Source organism: Canis lupus, chromosome 11, assembly GCF_048164855.1.
Source record: "Canis lupus baileyi chromosome 11, mCanLup2.hap1, whole genome shotgun sequence".
In the NCBI taxonomy this organism is placed as follows: domain Eukaryota; kingdom Metazoa; phylum Chordata; class Mammalia; order Carnivora; family Canidae; genus Canis; species Canis lupus.
The window spans coordinates 12,926,869-12,945,107 of NC_132848.1; the positions used below are offsets into that span (position 1 = coordinate 12,926,869).

At 35.9% G+C, this 18,239-nt stretch overlaps 1 protein-coding gene across 4 annotated transcripts in view; it reads left to right on the forward strand.

Moving 5' to 3' along the window:
- Positions 1-18,239, forward strand: part of NUP107 (nucleoporin 107) — a 48,466-nt gene that overhangs the window by 25,409 nt on the left and 4,818 nt on the right. For all 4 annotated transcript variants that reach the window (XM_072843200.1, XM_072843203.1, XM_072843201.1 and 1 more), the window contains exons 13-26: positions 2,869-2,959; positions 3,106-3,182; positions 5,165-5,224; positions 5,874-6,019; positions 6,352-6,400; positions 9,845-9,914; positions 10,216-10,334; positions 12,135-12,173; positions 12,481-12,631; positions 12,994-13,106; positions 13,993-14,095; positions 14,575-14,735; positions 15,488-15,613; positions 17,262-17,375. In XM_072843200.1, coding sequence (XP_072699301.1) covers positions 2,869-2,959; positions 3,106-3,182; positions 5,165-5,224; positions 5,874-6,019; positions 6,352-6,400; positions 9,845-9,914; positions 10,216-10,334; positions 12,135-12,173; positions 12,481-12,631; positions 12,994-13,106; positions 13,993-14,095; positions 14,575-14,735; positions 15,488-15,613; positions 17,262-17,375 — 1,419 coding nt within the window. The remainder of the gene's footprint in view (positions 1-2,868; positions 2,960-3,105; positions 3,183-5,164; positions 5,225-5,873; positions 6,020-6,351; positions 6,401-9,844; positions 9,915-10,215; positions 10,335-12,134; positions 12,174-12,480; positions 12,632-12,993; positions 13,107-13,992; positions 14,096-14,574; positions 14,736-15,487; positions 15,614-17,261; positions 17,376-18,239) is intronic.

The window sequence follows — 18,239 nt, forward strand, 5'->3', positions numbered from 1 at the left end:
AAATAAAATCTTAAACAAAACAAACCCAGAGAACAAAAATGTCACATTACTGAAAACCTGAAAAACAAAAACTATCAAGTCCCGCTATCTCTACATAACCACAGATAGAGGTGGGATTTTGTTTGTTTTTACTTATAGCAGTCTTTTTTTCCTGCCTCTGTTATTCCCTTAGAGGTAGCATGGGCTTCATTAAAGTCCATGTTTTCCATCATTTCTATTTACAGGCAAACAATAATACAGTCCTGAAACCTAGAGAGCTTGGGTGACTTCCAAGGTCATAGGATTAGTGAAATAATCAAGGCTGGAATGCAAGGCTCTGATCCTAATTCAGTGCCTATTCTGTTACAGTGTGGTCTCTCTGGCTCTACCACTCACTGGCTGTGTGTCCATGAGTAAGCTAGTCACCTTTGTACCGCTATTTGGGAATAGATGATAATCTATTGATCGGTCACATAATGAACACCTCTCTCTTGGGGTTCATATGAGGATCAAGGGAGTTAATTCATTTGAAGTACCTAGCACAGTGTCTTGCTCATAGTAAATATTTAATAAATGAGAACTCTCATTATTAACATTTTCATGTTACATATGGTAATAGAGTCTCAAAAAGACAAGAGAACAAGATTTTTTTTTCTTTTTCTTTTTTCATTTTACTTTTTGACCCTCTTCATCCATTTCTTTTAACCCCCACCTCTGGCAACCACCAAATCTGTTCTCTGTATTCATGAGCTTGTTTTGTTGTTTACTTTTTTAATTCCACATATAATAAGAGAGGTTACATGATATTTCTTAGTCTGACTTATTTCACTTAGCATAATGTCCTCTAGATCCATCCATGTTGGTTCAAATGTTAAGATTTCATTCTTTGGCAAAATAATATTCCATTGTATATCTATATACCAAATTTTTTGTCCATTTATCTGTCAGTGAACACTTAAGGTTGTTTCCATATCTTAGCTATTGTAAATAATGCTGCAGTGAACATGAGAGTGTGTATGTATTTTCAAGTTACTGTTTTTGTTTTCTTCAGATAAATACCCAGAAGTGGAATTACTGGATCATTTGGTTTTTCTGATTTTAATTTTTTGAGGAACTGCCTTATTCTTTTCCACAGAGGCTCACCCAGTTTACATTTACCAGCAATGGGCAAGGGTTCCCTTTTTTCCACACCCTTGCCAATGCTTGTTATTTATTATCTTTTGATAAGACTTTTCTTTTGTACCTTTTTGAACGTAATCATAATCATAGTATATATAATACATTGAAGTTTTTTTTTTAACAACTTTACTGGGATATAATTCACCTACCATGTAATTCATCCTTTATATTTTATTTAACAAGTCAGTAGTTTTGGTACATTGCATTATTTTTTTACACTGTGGTAAAATATATATAACACAATTTGTCATTTTAACCATTTTTTAGTGTTAAAAAATAGTGTACATTTAGTGTACATTTCAGTGACATTAATCGCATTTACAATTTTATGAAACCATCACTACCATCTGTTTCCAAAGCCTTTGCATCAACCCAAACAGAAACTCTGTGACCATTATGTAGTAACTCCCCATTTCTGCCTCTCTCAGCCCTGGTAACATTTTTTTTTTTTTTTTTTTTAAGATTTTATTTATCTATTTATGAGAGACACAGGCAGCGGGAGAAGCAGGCTCCATGCAGGAGACCTGATGTGGGACTCGATCCCAGGACTCTAGGACCAGGCCCTGGGCTGAAGGCGGTGCTAAACCGCTGAGCCACCCGGGCTGCCCTCAGCCCTGGTAACTTCTGATCGACTTTCTGTCTCTATGAATTTGCCTGTTGTAGCTATTTCATATGAGTGGAATCATGCAATATTTGTCTTTTGTATCTGATTTATTTTGCTTAGGAAAATGTTTTCAAGATTCTATGTATAGTTTTTACCCTTCCCTTTTTAAATAGCATATCAACAAATTTTTCCATGTTACTATATAGCTTTAAAAATTTTTAATGGTCACAAATCCAGAATGATGTTGGGGTCGGATATTCTTTAACTGGTTATATTAATTGGGTTCTCTAGATTCAAATGATAGAAACCCAACTCAGGTTATTTACGAGGAAGGAATTGATTGGCTTATGAAACAGGAAGTATAGAAAGTTATTTCTGGTTTTACACAGGATCCAGAGACTCAAAAGATGTCATTAGGATACCGTCTCTTTCTCAGGCTCTTGGCTCTGTCCCTTGTGTCCGTGATGGCCACCAGCAGCCCCAGGCTTACATTCTCCTGCCAGCTAGCAATTCCCACAAAAGAAATGTGTCTCCTTTTCAGTATCTCCAGCAAGAACCCTAGGAGGATTCTTGTGAGATCACATCCCTAATCTTAGAGTTCTGAGGTGGGATCATAGAATCTTACCCTTACGAGGAGATGTTTCGTAAAGAGGTGATGTATCTATCTCACTGGTATATCGCGTTGGTTAGTCTAAGCTCGTCTGATTGGTACAGTTAACATAAATACCAGTGGGCTGATGAGCACCTTGTCATTACAGAGACTTAACAGTGTTTTCATAATACTTTTACATGAATCAACCTCTTTAGCCCCATTTATTTCTAGCAGAATTAAACGTCCAGAGGCACCGCTGGGCACCATGGGAGCCAATTAGTAAGCCCAAAATCAAAGAGCACAGGGATTATTAGGGAAAGAAAAGGGCAGAGACCACAGAAAAATGTCGGTGTTGGTGGCAAAGTGAAATGCCCTTACCAGTTATCTACATTGTCCTTTGAAGCATTGTACTTTATCTAATCCTGACATATATTGCTTATACTTTTCTATAAGGCACAAGTACTTTTCCAACTGCAGTGGTTATATGACTAACTGCTCTTTTTTGTTTCTAAAGGCACAACGACTCTGTAAACGCTGTGGTCAGGCATGGAGAGCTGCAACACTTGAAGGCTGGAAACTGTATCACGACCCTAATGTTAATGGAGGTATTTTAGTAGATTTTATTCTGACAAATGGAGATATATTTAGCTCTAAATGCCAGGATTATGAAGCACAGCTTTTGTTTTTATAAATTGTTGGAATTTGAGTTCTCTATTTTAAACTAAATTTTATTTCTTTTACTGTTTTATAGGAACAGAATTAGAACCTGTAGAGGGGAATCCATATAGGATCATCTGGAAAATAAGTTGTTGGAGAATGGCAGAAGATGTAAGATACAATAAAACATTTACTGATACTGATTTTTACTTTAATTAATTGCAGGCCTCCTGAAGGTGCTCTGAAACATTCAGAGTGGTATAACACCAAAGCTTCTGTCTCAAAAAACTTTTTTTTTTTTAAATTAAGTAGGCTTCACACCCTACTCCACTACCCTTTAGGGGCTCGAACTCACAACCCTGAAATTAAGAGTCACATGCTCTACTGACTGGGTCAGGCAGGCACCACTGTTTTCAAAAAACTTATCATCAAATTGAAGAATGGGGGGCAAGCTTAACTAATAATCAGAATTATTCAGATACAAGTACTAAGAATTAAACACCGATAAAAGGCAAAAATATAGAAGTAGTACCAAATGCATTCAGAGAATAAGCATTTGGCTTCCCAGGAGAGAGAATGGAATTGCACTTTAAAAAATTACTAGGATTTGAGTTTGGGGGCATAAAATAGAAGAGGAAAGAATTCTTGGTAGTATGTATAGTTGCAAAACTCAAGGGAAGGTAGTAAGTCTATCCGGTTGGAGGAGAAAGCTCACAAAAGGAAATAGAGTTAGTTCTATTGTGACATCACATAACCTGTACATTCCTAAAAAAAAAATCACTACAGCTGCAAAATTGTGCCAAAAACCCACAGGCCTTTTGGGGAAAATAGAGTTGAGAGAACAGTACTCGAAAACCATCAGTGATACATCAAACGTAAAAACTTAAACATTGTTAAGACAGGAAATACACAAATGCTACAATAAATGCAGTACTTTACATTGGAAAACAACTGAAGTTTACTTGTGGAATTGAGTGTCAGGCGTTTGCAGCTTGTGAGTGACTATGAGGAATAGAAGGAAGTTAGCTGAAATCAAACTGAAAATTGTAACACTTGATATGGATGGAATTGGTGTATAATACACCTGATGAAGTGAGGTAACAGGTGGATGTTTCAGGTATGTTACTTTTGTGTATCATAATTGGCTCCATTCTGCTAGATGTAGTTTATGGCATTCACCTAGTATTTCTTGTAGATGAAATTATGCATTATGAGGAATTTCCCTTATGTTGAAATTGTTCCTTGATTGATCTATTGCATTGGAACAAATTTGGATTTTCAAAACAAAGGTTGTAAAAGAACTCATGGAAAAGATGATTGAAAAAAACTAAGAACAGGTATTGGTGATCCTCAAGTGTTGCTCTAAAGGAGTATATCATAGATAGTAGTGAACCATCAAAACCTCGAGGGCACACGACAACAGTGTTTTAGGAAGATGGGTGACATGAGGGTAAAAAATAGGCTTAAAAATTAAGTGTACTAAAGTCTGAAAAACTAGTTAGGAGACTATTGGAACTAATCAGACACTAAGTATTAAGGGCCTGTCCTGGGATAATATTGATAGTGGAAAGGAAGGGAGCAAGAATGGTCAAGAGGGTGATTGGAAACAAAGGCAGAGGGGGACTCATTTATATAGAGAATGTCTCTGAAGTTTCTTGTTTAGATGATAAGAAAGCAGGAAAGCCCATCCATAGAACCTAATAATAAAAATAATGATTTGATGAATATAATTACTCCTGCTTAGGAATTCAATGCAAACTGATGCAGGACAGGTCCCAGGTGCCTTGTTTTGATGTTCTTAGAGAAGTATCAAGTAGTGTTAGGTATTTCGGGACCTCTAGGGGGGAAAACACCTACACCAGATCTATTTGGAATAAAATTTGGCTATGATAAGTAATCATAGCATCTGTTGGAGTTGGATCTTTCGTCCTGTATTTGAAATTTAGACAGTTGATTTTTCCTGAAGATTCCAGCACTGACTATATCAGCAACCAAGGAGTCTTCCCTTCTTTTTGCCCCATTAGATCTTTAATTAAAGTTTAGAAACTATCAAGTGAATAAATCAGTTTAGAAAACATTGTAAAGTTCCAGATGATGAAAAAAATTGACATACTAAGAAAAACTATTTCAAATTTATACTCCTTGTATTTCAGGAACTTTTTAACAGATACGAGAGGGCAATTTATGCAGCGTTAAGTGGGAATCTCAAGCAGGTATGTAATCTATTTTAATTCTTTTTTTTTCCCCCTGTGGAACAAAATCAAGTAGAATAGTGATTTGAGCTGCTTAATTTCATCTATCCCATAATACCAAACAATCTTTTAATACATGGAATCAGACTTTAATTTCTAAGAATTGTCAGTTTAGTTATTATACATATGTAAATATATTTACAACACACATTTATTGATGACTAATAGTGCCCATAGGTTTATACAGAGGTGTACCACTAAGGCACAATGACTGTTCAGATTGTCTTGTAGGCGTGTGTGCTTCTTGCAAACCCCACCTGCATTTTATAGCTATTTGAGGGCTGTTATAAGAATTAGTTGAAGCACCATCTTACATCAACATGGAAAATTGATGCAATTGTGAACTGACTACGGAAAAAATCTTAACAGTTCAAACTTTGTAGGAGATATGGTGTGGGTGGGGGTAAAGGGTTAGGTTACTTGGTATGGTATTTTACAATCCACTGTATGTTAATATCATTAAGATGACTTTATAGTCCATATCAATGGAAGTAACTGCCTTTCCCTTTTTTAAAATTAATTAATTAATTAATATATTTTTTATTTTTTTATTTTTTTGCCTCTGCTGTTGACTATGTGTATGTGTTTTTTATTTGGAATGGGGATAAAGCTGCTTCCCGTCTGTGACACCTGGGAAGACACAGTATGGGCTTACTTTCGGGTGATGGTGGACAGTTTGGTAGAACAGGAGATCCGGACATCAGTGGTGAATCTGGATGAAACTGAAGAACTCCCTAGGAAATATTTGGAAGCAAAGTGAGTTTGTTCTGTCCTGGTGATTTGTAGTATGCTCTGTAAAGTTTTATTTTGTAGGGATCCCTGGGTGGCGCAGCGGTTTAGCGCCTGCCTTTGGCCCAGGGCGTGATCCTGGAGACCCGGGATCGAATCCCACGTCGGGCTCCCGGTGCATGGAGCCTGCGTCTCCCTCTGCCTATGTCTCTGCCTCTCTCTTTCTCTCTCTCTCTCTCTCTCTCTCTCTCTCTGTGACTATCATAAATAAAAAAAAATTAAAAAAAAAAAGTTTTATTTTGTAGCCCTTGTTCATATTATTAATATTGTTTTATCCCTTTCCTGTTTTCTTTTTAAAGTTGGACCTTAGAAAAGGTATTTGAAGAACTTCAAGCTACTGATAAAAAGGTAAATATTAATAGGAATGTTTTAGGATAACTGGAATAGGAAACAATGAATGTTACGCTGTTGAGGCAGTGTAGTTGAAAGGCAAAAAATATGTATGAAACTTTGTTATATTTTCTCTTCTTTTTCTTACCTCTTAACCTAATGAAAGACATTCTTTAAAAGCAAGAGATTTAAATCCATATTTAAATTATACATCATTTCTGTCTCTTTGGTTTAGGATTGGTATTATCTAAAAATAAGGCTAGGCCTGTAAGCTAATTTATTCCTTTCTTTTTGAAGAAGAAAAATTTCAGTGGAAAATTAACAAGACTTTTCCTAGATCTTAATCTAATATTTTATTAAGTAGTATTCTCCTAAATAATTTTAAATAACTGAAATATATAACAAAATAATCCAAAGATACAAATAAAGCCTCTATAATAACTTCCTCTTCGCTGCTTTATGGTTATTCTCATTCCCCAGAGATGATAAAATATAAAGCTATGTAATCTTCCATATCTTTCTCCAAACTCTTAAAAAATGTGTAAATAATGTAGATATCCCAAGGTAGAATTTTGATTTCTGTTGTTGTTTTTTGTATCATACTACATACATTACAGCCTGGGGGGTGGGGTTGTTTTGTTTTGTTTTTATTTATTTATTTACTTTTTTGAGAGAGAAGGAGAAAGAGATTGCATGAGAGAGGAGCAGAGGGAGACAGAGAATCTTAGGCTCCATGCCCAGTGCAGAACCCTAGCATGGATCCGGACACAGGGCTCAATCTCATGACCTTGAGATCATGACCTGAGCTGAAATCAAGAGTTAGATGCAAAAAAAAAAAAAAAAGAGTTAGATGCATAACTGACTGAGCTGCTCAGGCTCCCTACTTGTTTTTTTTGTTTTGTTGTTGTTGTTTTTTTTTTTTTTTTTCATGTAATGATATTTTCTCCAAGTTAGTGGATATACATTTAATGTAACCTGACTTACTCTTTTTTCATTTTTTTATTCATGAGAGAGACTGAGAGAGAGGCAGAGACATAGGCAGAGGGAGAAGCAAGCTCCCTGCAGAGAGCCCCATGTGGGACTTGATCCCAGGACCCTGGGATCACGACCTGAGCCAAAGGCAGATGCCCAACTACTGAACCACTCAGGTGCCCCTGTTCTTTTTTAATCATTCCTTTTTTGATGGTATTTAGGTGGTTTCTAGCATTACGGTGAACATTTTTATATACATATATGCTTATCTATTAGTCCTGTTTTAGGATAAGTGTCCTAAAAGCAGGGTTGCTGAGTTAGAGGATAGATGTAAATTAAATTAATTACCTGGTTGTAGCATTTAATTCATACTCCCATAAGTAGTTTATTGATACGGCCATTTCCCTGCAATCTCACCAGTCCCAAATGTCACTTTTTGCTAATCATCAAATTAGGTGGGAAATAGGAACTTACTGTTCTACTCTTATTTCTCTATTTATAAGGCTGAGCAAGTTTTTCTATGCTTATTGACTGTTTGTAAATTTCCTATTCAGATCTTTTAGCTACTTTTCTGTTGAGTTTTATCTTTTCCTTATTAGTATATATGATCTTTCTGTATAGTAAAGAAATGAATGCTTCTTCTGTCAAGTGTTTTATTTTACCAGTCTGTTATTTTGGAGATTCCAGCTAATTAAAAGTAAAACAACAAAGTAAAGTAATAGATAAGAATGTTAGAAAAGGGGGAATATTTACATATGGTAAAAATATAAATTTAGAAACTCAAGATTCAATCAGTTACTAGGATTAATAAAATAATAATTAATAAGACCTTTTAAGTACCTAAATTCAAGACATTTATCTGAAAAAAAAATCATAGCCTGTCAGTACTTTTTATAACTAATTAGGAAAGGACTTAGTGCTCCCCCCAAAAAAGTCCCATTTAAATTATTGACCTAAAAAAAAAATTATTGACCTAAACTATAAGATACATAGGAATAAAATTGGTAAGGAGTTTGAGGACCTTCGTATAGAAAATATAGAATCTTATTGGAAGACATGAGTAAATGTACCATGTTCCTGGATGAGAGGATATGATGTAAATATTAGCCATTCCAAAATTAACATAGATACCTAATAACTCCGATTATTTCTGAACAGAAGACTTTACAAGTAGAAGGATAAGTGAGAATGGCAAGAAAATTTGGAAAAGACTCATACGCAGTATTTGCCTACTCAGTAATGAAACAATGTAATTATATGCAAAACTATATGCAGTTAGCACAGGAGTGAATAGATCAGTGAAACAGAGAAGTCCTTATTAGATCCAAGTATGTATTAAAACTTAATAGGTGATTGAAAATGATCTTTCATTTCAAAGGAAGGACGGTTTATTTACATACATGGTATGCGCACGATTGAGTTTCTATATGGAGGAAAACAGCTAAATCTCTACCTCACGCCACATATTAAAATCAGTTTCAGATGGAGCAAAAATTTGAATTTAAAAAAGAATGAATGCTAAAAGAAAATTCAGATAACAAAATAAAAATTAAAATATATTTAACAAAAAAGAAACTATATGTTTCCAAACAATCCAACAGGTCACTTTCAGTTTTTTTTTTTTTTTAATTTAATTTGTTTATTCATGAGAAACAGAGAGAGAGAGAGAGAGTCAGAGACACAGAGAGAGAAGCAGGCTCCACGCAGGGAGCCAGACATGGGACTCGATCCTGGGTCTCCAGGATCAGGCCCTGGGCCAAAGGTGGGGCTAAATCTCTGAGCCACCCGGGCTGTCCCTTCTTTTAGTTTTTTCTGCACTGTGTCTAATCACTATTTTGGTGGTTTGTGTTATGTTTGGTGCTGTGTGCAGAAGAGAATGTGCAAGGAATGCTTTCAAGAAGTGCTGTTCATGTTCAAAGGAATCTTACAGTTTGTTTTGCTTCGGTTACATGTGCCCTTTCTGGCTCACCATGAAGTGCCAAGAAAAATAGCTAAAAAAAATTTTTTAAAAAGATTTTATTTATTTATTCATGAGAGACAGAGAGAAAGAGAGAGAGAGAGAGAGAGAGAGAGAGAGAGGCAGACATACAGGCAGAGGGAGAAGTAGGCTCCATGCAGGGAGCCTGACGTGGGACTCGATCCCAGAATCCCAGGATCATGCCCTGGGCCAAAAGCAGGCGCTAAACCACTGAGCCAGGGATCCCCAGTAAAATATTTTTTAAAAGAAGTTTAATAAAAAAAAAAAAAAAAGTTTAATAATATTCACAGAGATTAAATTGCTTTATCACAGTTCTCTACTTTCAAAGATTGTTGTTCACCTTGAGTATATTTCAAAGATATTGTCTTTCTCAAATTTGTTTTGATCTAAGACCAATCATACGTAACTTTATCTTCATGTAGTTTCAAAAGTTGATGATTTAATTTACTAATGAATACATACTATAGAATGATCATTGAAAGATTTATAGAAAATATAACAATTTTTTTCAGAGAGTTTTGGAAGAGAATCAAGAACATTATCATATAGTTCAAAAATTCCTTATCCTGGGAGACATTGATGGTAAGATACTATACTTTTATTTTACTTTCTATGAGTTCTGTTTTCTTATCAATTTTGTAAAAAGTTATCAAAACAGTGCATGACTCACCACATCTTTGTACCAGCCTATTTGAATGCAACTATTAATTGTTAGATAATAGAGTTTGAATTTAATCCAGGGTCTGTTTTATATAGTGGTTATTAGCAATGAGGTAGTGATTTCAGAGTACTCTAGGAATACAGTGAATATCCTTGGTAATGTTTATTTCTGTTCTTTTGATTTTTATCCCTATTGTTGAATTTTTGCTTTGATGGCTTGTAGGTTTGATGAATGAATTTAACAAATGGCTTTCCAAAAGCAGAAACAATCTACCTGGACACCTCCTCCGCTTCATGACTCACCTCATTTTGTTTTTTCACACTCTGGGACTGCAGATCAAAGTAAATAAAAAAGAACAGTTTACTCTCCTTTGCAAGGCTAATGCTATATGCTTCTCATTAGGAAAACAACTTTGTTGTTGTTTTCTAGAAATGGTGGTAAGGGTACAGAAGTCTTTTTTAAAAAAAGATTTTGCTTATTTGAGAGAGAGAACGAGTTGGGGGGAGGGGCAGAGGGAGAAATAGACTGGCTGCTGAGCAGAGAACCCTATGTAGGGCTTGATCTCAGGACCCTGGGATCATGACCTGAACTGAAGGCAGATGCTTAACCAGCTGAGCCACCCCGGTGCCCCAGTACAGAAGTCTTGTATATAGTCTCCTATGGTCACTCAGTGATGACTCACTGTGGGTGGTCCTTTAGGGCTCTAGTCTGTGGGTGCAGAATACCAGTAGTTATGTGGTGTTCTTTTTTTTTTTAAGTAATTCTTTTTAAAGATTTTTTTAAATTATTTTTTTCTTTTTATCTTTTTTAAGATTTTATTTTTGTTTATTGAGGCACACGGAGAGAGAGAGAGAGAGAGAGATTGGCAGAGACACAGGCAGAGGGAGATGCAGGCTCCATGCTGGGAGCCTGATGTGGGACTCCATCCAGGGTCTCCAGAAGCACACCCCTGGCTGCAGGTGGCGCTAAACTGCTGGGCCACCGGGGCTGCCCTTTTTAAAGATTTTATTTGAGAGAGAGAGAACACACATGCACAAGCAGGGAGAGGGACAGAGGGACATGCAAACTCCCCGATGAGCAGGGAGGCTGAGGTGGGCCTGGATCTCAGGATCCCGAGGTCATGACCTGAGCTGAAGTCAGGTGCTCAACCAGACTGAGCCACCCAGGTGCCCCTACATGGTTTTTAATAAATTCATAACTTTATCCTCAATCAGCTAAGCTAACTGAACCAGACTAGTTTTTCTGTCTGAGGTTTTTATTTTTTATTTTTTTCTTTTTTATTTTTATTTTTATTATTTTTTAAAGATTTATTTATTTATTTATTCATGAGAGAGAGAGAGAGAGAGGCAGAGACACACAGGCAGAGGGAGAAGCAGGCTCCATGCAGGGAGCCTGATGTGGGACTCGATCCCAGGTCTCCAGGATCAGGCCCTGGGCCGAAGGCAGGTACTAAACCACTGAGCCACCCAGGCTGCCCCTGTCTGAGGTTTTTAAACCTTTGTTTTCTTTTTTCTTTTTGTTTCTTTTTCCTTTTTTTTTTTTTTTTTAAACTTTTTTTTTTATTTATTTATGATAGGCACACAGTGAGAGAGAGAGAGGCAGAGACACAGGCAGAGGGAGAAGCAGGCTCCATGCACCGGGAGCCCGACGTGGGATTCGATCCCAGGTCTCCAGGACCGCGCCCTGGGCCAAAGGCAGGCGCCAAACCGCTGCGCCACCCAGGGATCCCTGTTTCTTTTTCCTAAATGACAACATTTTAGTCAGAGTACATGTAGAAGGCAGAACGATACAGTAGTTGAAAGCTTGGACTTTGGAGTAAGAATCCTGGGTTCACATCCTTACTAATCCTTCTAATATGTAATTCTGGGTAAATAAAACTTCTGTAGTTTCCTTGTTTAGAAACTCTTTAGTTTCTTCCTCTATAAATTGTGAACAATGATAGTTACCACCCACAAAGAGTTATAGAAAGTTAAATTGAGCAGTACTTAAACTTTGCTAAGCCCTTAGCCTAGCATATTATTATTGCTTCATAGTAAATATTAAATTCATTAAATCATTTAATAGCAGAATTTTTATAGATACATTGCAGTACACATAAGCAATTGTGTTCATAATTGGATTATTATTATTTTTCTATGAAGGAAGAAGTTTCCATTGAAGTTTTAAAGACATACATACAGGTAAACTTTAAGAATCCACAATTTGTTTTTGTTTGTTTGTTTTTTACCATTTTGGTGGAAACAGAAATCATAATGGTAATGTTTTAATGTTCAGTGGCAGGAAAGTTATCAGAATCTGTAAGAGATCTTTTAATTATTATAAGTGTATTTTATTTGGAATTTAAAATCGTTCTGTTCAGTAGCACAAATCCACATCTCTATGAATCTCTTGTAAATATGTTCAGAATTTTGAAGTAAATTTTTAAAACACTGCTGATTCCAGAACCTGTTTTTTATTGACATATTTTAATCTTTTTCTGTTTTCTAGCTTTTAATAAATGAGAAGCACACAAATCTCATAGCATTTTATACCTGTCATTTGCCTCAAGACCTAGCTGTTGCCCAGTATGCATTATTTTTGGAAGGTGTTACAGAATTTGAGCAGCGCCACCAGTGCCTGGAGCTGGCTAAAGAAGCAGGTAAAAAATGGTTGAAAGTTTTTGTTGGACTTCACAGGCAAGTTATCATTTTGGCATTAGTAACATTAATCGTTCTAGTTTTAATTCCTTTTTCTCTTGATAGAAAAAAATGAAATTTTGATGAAATTCTGTTTTAGGAATAAAATAAACTGTAACTCATGTATAAAATATTCTCATTGTGGCTTTTTCTTTTTTTCTTTTTTTTTTTTTTTTTTGGCATTTTCTTTTATAATGTCTTCCATACTTCACATGTTATATTTTTAAAGAATTATTATCCAAGTTTACCAAATCATTGTGACTATTTAGAGAATATTAGTGTGAACAATTAAGTCTTATTTTTGTCTCTTAAAAAATTTTTTTAGATTTGGATATCGCAGCTATAACCAAGACTGTAGTTGAGAATATCCGAAAGAAAGATAATGGTGAATTCAGTCATCATGATGTGGCCCCAGCCCTGGATACCAGCACTACTGAGGTAACATGAGGGACAGGGGAGATGTGTGTGTGACTCCCAATAATCTGTTTTGTGGCTCCTTGGTAAACTTCCACCATAACATACTCTGGCTCCTTTTTTTTTTTTTTTAAGAATTGTTGTCAGCCAACACTTTGTTTTTGTTTTTGTTTTTTTCCAAAACCTTTTAATTCTAAAAATTGGCAGCAGATTTAAGATCTTAATGTAAAAGGATTTAAATTACTTACAGTAGTATTGTGTTAAAGGAAGCTTCTTTAACAGAAAAAAGTGAGTGTTGGATTTTTACTCATTGGATTATTCTAGATACTTGATCAATCACTGACTCTTAAGTAGTTTACTTATCCTATTTTCAGAAAGAACATTTTACTTATTTATTTTTTAGAGATTTATTTATTTGTGAGCAAAAGTGCAAGCACAAGCAGAGGGGAGGGGCAGGAGGAGAGGGAGAAGCAGACCCTCCACTGAGCAGGAAGCCCAATGCAGGGCTTGATCCCAGGACCCTGAGATCATGACCCCAGCCGAAAGCAGACACTCAACCACTGAGCCACCCAGACGCCCTGAGAGAAAAACATTTTAGAATAGCACTTAAGGAATCACCTGGTTAAGTTGGTGGAGCATAGAATATTTAATTCCAAACTCACACTCCAGTAGGTTTTTTCTGTAATTTAATAGAGAATTATTAAGTGTGAAAAGAACCTAAGGAACGATAGATTCTTTCATAATTTTTTTTATTCTTTCATAATTTTGTATAACTTGAGAGAAAGTAATTTTTACTAGCAGTGCAGATGTAAGTTAATTCTACTAATTTGCAGAGTATATTAGAAAAAAGAAAATTGAAAAAAAAAAGAAAAAGGAAATTGATATTTCTTTTTTCCAATTAAATGAACAGGAGGACCGTTTAAAAATTGATGTAATTGACTGGTTGGTATTTGACCCAGCACAGAGGGCGGAAGCACTAAAACAAGGCAACGCGATAATGAGAAAATTCTTGGGTATGCTTTATTTTAATATTCTTTTTACAAGTTTTTGTTCAAATCTATATATTCTTAAATTTTCTTTTGTTTCATTTGTTTTTCTAATCCTTCCAATGGGGAGGGGAGGGCAGATGACAAAACAGCCATTCTTCTATATCAAACCTAGTATTATGAAACAAAACAATTAACAATGAAAATTCATTGTTTTAATCAGTTTTTCATATAGTCTCAAGGCTTTGGAAAATATAATTGCCTTAAGATATAAAAGTTGGTAAAAGCAACTGCATTAAATGAATCCTTTTGTGACTATCACACTGAAACAAGGAAAAGGCCTGGCCATTAAGTAGAAAGATCACTCAGATGTTAACTGAAGTACTTTGGGACTTCTTGGAAGTTTACAGGTGACTGTAAAAGTTGCAAACCAATTAATTTGACTCCTTTAGAAACTATCGTATAGCAATTCACATACATTAAAAAACTGTGTATCTTCTTCACAGCGTCAAAAAAGCATGAAGCTGCGAAAGAAGTGTTTGTGAAAATTCCTCAGGATTCTATAGCAGAAATCTATAATCAGTGGGAGGAACAAGGAATGGAAAGTCCACTTCCTGCTGAAGATGATAATGCGATCAGAGAACATTTGTGCATTAGAGCTTACTTGGTGAGATTATAAAGAAAATCAGAAATGTGTCTATCTTCGTGATGATTTTTCTGATTCACTCTCAGACTTTGAACTGTTTTTCCAGAAGTAGTGACTGACTTACTGTCTTATCTCCCTTGTGACTGTGGTACTGACTGATCCACAGAAGCATTGAAATCACAGTCTGGCCTCATCAGCATAAGCTTCTAATTCATGCTAACCGACCTAGAATTTCTCACATGGTAGAGAGTGTGTGTGATATCTAAAACTTAGTTTTCTTAAGATTCTTTGAATGCTTGTGTCAACTTTTAATACTTCTTTTGGAGGGGGCAATAACAGAAAGACAAGATACTCTATAAATTTGTTATACCTAAAATCACAACATACTCATTTAAAATTCATTCAACAGATAATGAAGTAATTACATCAGGCGAGGTTCTAAGCTGCATCTGTGGATAGCAGTCTGTCCTTGCCCTCTAGAAGCTAACGGGCTAGTCAGGAAGACAAGTAAACGTGTGTACATCATAGTGGTAACCGTCAAGATATGTATGACCAGAGGTGCCAGAAAACACAGTATATGTGTACCTTGCTGGTGTTTACCACTTGACAAAATATTTATTCACAATGATTTTTTAATGTGCAAAAAAGAAATACTGAACAGTTCTGTTTCTTAATGCTGCGAAATTATTTCTAAGAACTAATTTTAAAAACCGTATATAACATATGGGAAACTTGAGGGTGTTTCGTATTTTCTATTTTATTTTACATTTTAGGAAGCCAATGAAACCTTCAATGAGTGGTTTAAGCATATGAATTCAGCTCCACAGAAACCTACTTTGATACCTCAAGCGACCTTTACCGAGAAAGTGGCTCATGAACATAAAGAAAAGAAATATGAGGTAAGTTGAATATAGACAAGACCTATATATTGTATTTGAAAAATACAGGTCATATATTTATCTTTCAGATTTTTAAAAAAATTTTTGATTCCAGTATGTTGACATACATTGTTATATTAGTTGCAGGTGTACAACATAGTGATTCCACATTTCACACAACACCCAGTACTCATCATAAGTGCATTCCTTTTTTTTATTTATTAAAGATTTTATTTATTTATTCATGAGAGGCACAGAGAGAGAGAGAGAGAGAGGCAGAGACACAGGCAGAGGGAGAAGCAGGTTCCATGCAGGGAGCCCGATGTGGGACTTGATCCCGGGACTCCAGGATCACGCCCTGAGCCAAAGGCAGATGCTTAACCGCTGAGCCACCCAGGGATTCCCACCCCCCTTTTTTTTAAGATTTTATTTATTCATGAGAGACACAGAGAGAGAGATTGGCAGAGACACAGGGAGAGGGAGAGCAGGCTCCACGCAGGGAGCCCGACATGGGACTCGATCCTGGGTCTCCAGGATCACACCCCTGGCTGAAGGTGGCGCTAAACCGGTGGGCCACCTGGGCTGCCCAAGGATTTTTTTTTTTTTTTTAAGATTTATTTATTTTATTTGAGAGAGTAAGCAAGAGAATGAGTGTGAGCAGGAGGTGGATGGAAGGAGAGAATCTCAAGCAGATTCCCCTCAGTGCAGAGCCCATCGCTTTGCAGGGCTGCATCCTAACGACCCATGAGAACATGACCTGAGCCGAAACCAAGAGTTGGATGCCTGCCTGCCTGAGCCACCCAGATGCTCCTCTCTTCTAGGATTTTTATGGTTTCAGATCTTACATTTAGGTCTTTAGTCCATTTTATTTTTTAAGATTTTATTTATTTATTCATGAGAGACAGAGAGAGAGATAGAGACACAGGCAGAGGGAGAAGCAGGCTCCGTGCAGGAAGCCTGATGTGGGACTCGATCCTGGGAATCTGGGATCATGCCCCCAGCCAAAGGCAGGCAGGCACTCAACCGCTGAGCCACTTGGGTGTCCCTCTTTAATCCACTTTGAATGTTTGGTGTAAGAAAGTGGTCCAGTTACATTCTTTTGCATGTGGTTGTCCTGTTTTCCCAACACTGTTTTGTTAAAGAAACTGTCTTTTTTCCATTGGATGTTCTTTCCAGCTTTGTTGAAGATTAATTGACCATATAACTGTGGGTTAATCGGGTCATATATATAAAGATATAATTACTTCAGCAGTTGTAGTCTTACTATAACAGGTGATCTTTCTGTTAATGTTTTTTGAAAAAAAAGCCATCTATTTAGTTACTTTTCTGCAGGTTATTAACCAAACATGAAAAATACCTTCAGGTTACATTAATGTTCATTTACGAAGTTAACATTTAAGTGTTTCATTTAACTGCAATCTGTTGATACTTATTTTTGTATTTGACTAAAATCAACTCCATTTTTTTTTTAAGTTTTATTTGTTTAAATAATTTCTACATCCCTGTGGGGCTTGAACTCACAACCCTGAGATCAAGAGTTGCATGCTCCTCCAACAAGTCAGCTCTTTAGAATGATGTTCCATGTAGAATGATATTCCTTCTGTACTTTTACACATACATTATTTATTGGTTTTAGTCTGTTAATATGTCTGCCTTTTTTGTTTTACAGATGGATTATGTTATTTGGAAAGGGCATTTGGATGCCCTTACTGCCGATGTGAAGGAGAAAATGTACAATGTCTTGTTGTTTGTTGATGGAGGCTGGATGGTGGATGTTAGAGAGGTAAGCTCTGTACATTGTGTACAGCTAAAAAAAATCTTTTTTCAAAGGTTCTTCTGTGAATAGGGCTATCTATGGATGGATATATATACACACACATATATACACATACGTGTGTGTGTAGATATGTATGTATATATAAAACCTTTGTACTTTAAACATCTCATAATTTAAAGTTACCTTTTTTTCAACAACAAAAAGAAGCAGCCTTGGGCTTTTATTTAGGAAGAATTGGAAAGTGTTTGGATGTGTCCCCGTTATTTAACAAATAATAACAATGATTATTATACTATCTTGAACAAATAGAACACATTGAGCCAACGGTCCTTTGGCTCCTCATAAAGTGAAATGTTAAGGAAGACAGATTCTCAGTACGTGCTCTGAGTTTGAATTTCAGAAACTCTAATTCAGGTTCTTAGGAATTTCCTTTATAAAAAGTAGTTTTGCCCCAACCCTGCTTAGGAACCAAGAACAAAGGTCTATCTCAACTGATGACTTCCATATAGCGTTTCAGATATGTTTGTCCCTGGGGACCAATCATAACTTAAACTTAGATTGAAAATACTAACTAGAGAATAGAAATCTTAGACTCTTGAATAAACTGTTTTTTCAGATTTAAGATGTTCATTCAGGATACTAAAATGTAATTTTTTAAAATGCTGGACCTAAAAATTTAATTATATGTGTATTTAACTCAATTTAAGGATACAAAGATCAGTCTAGTAGCTGTGATCTCAACTCTGAGCTATCCACTTAAATGACCTGGAAGGTTTTTTAAAAATACTGGGTTCCACTCTCAGAGATTCTGTCCTAATTGATCTGAGGTAGAGCTGGGTTGTGTTGTTTTGTTTTGTTATATTGTAGTCT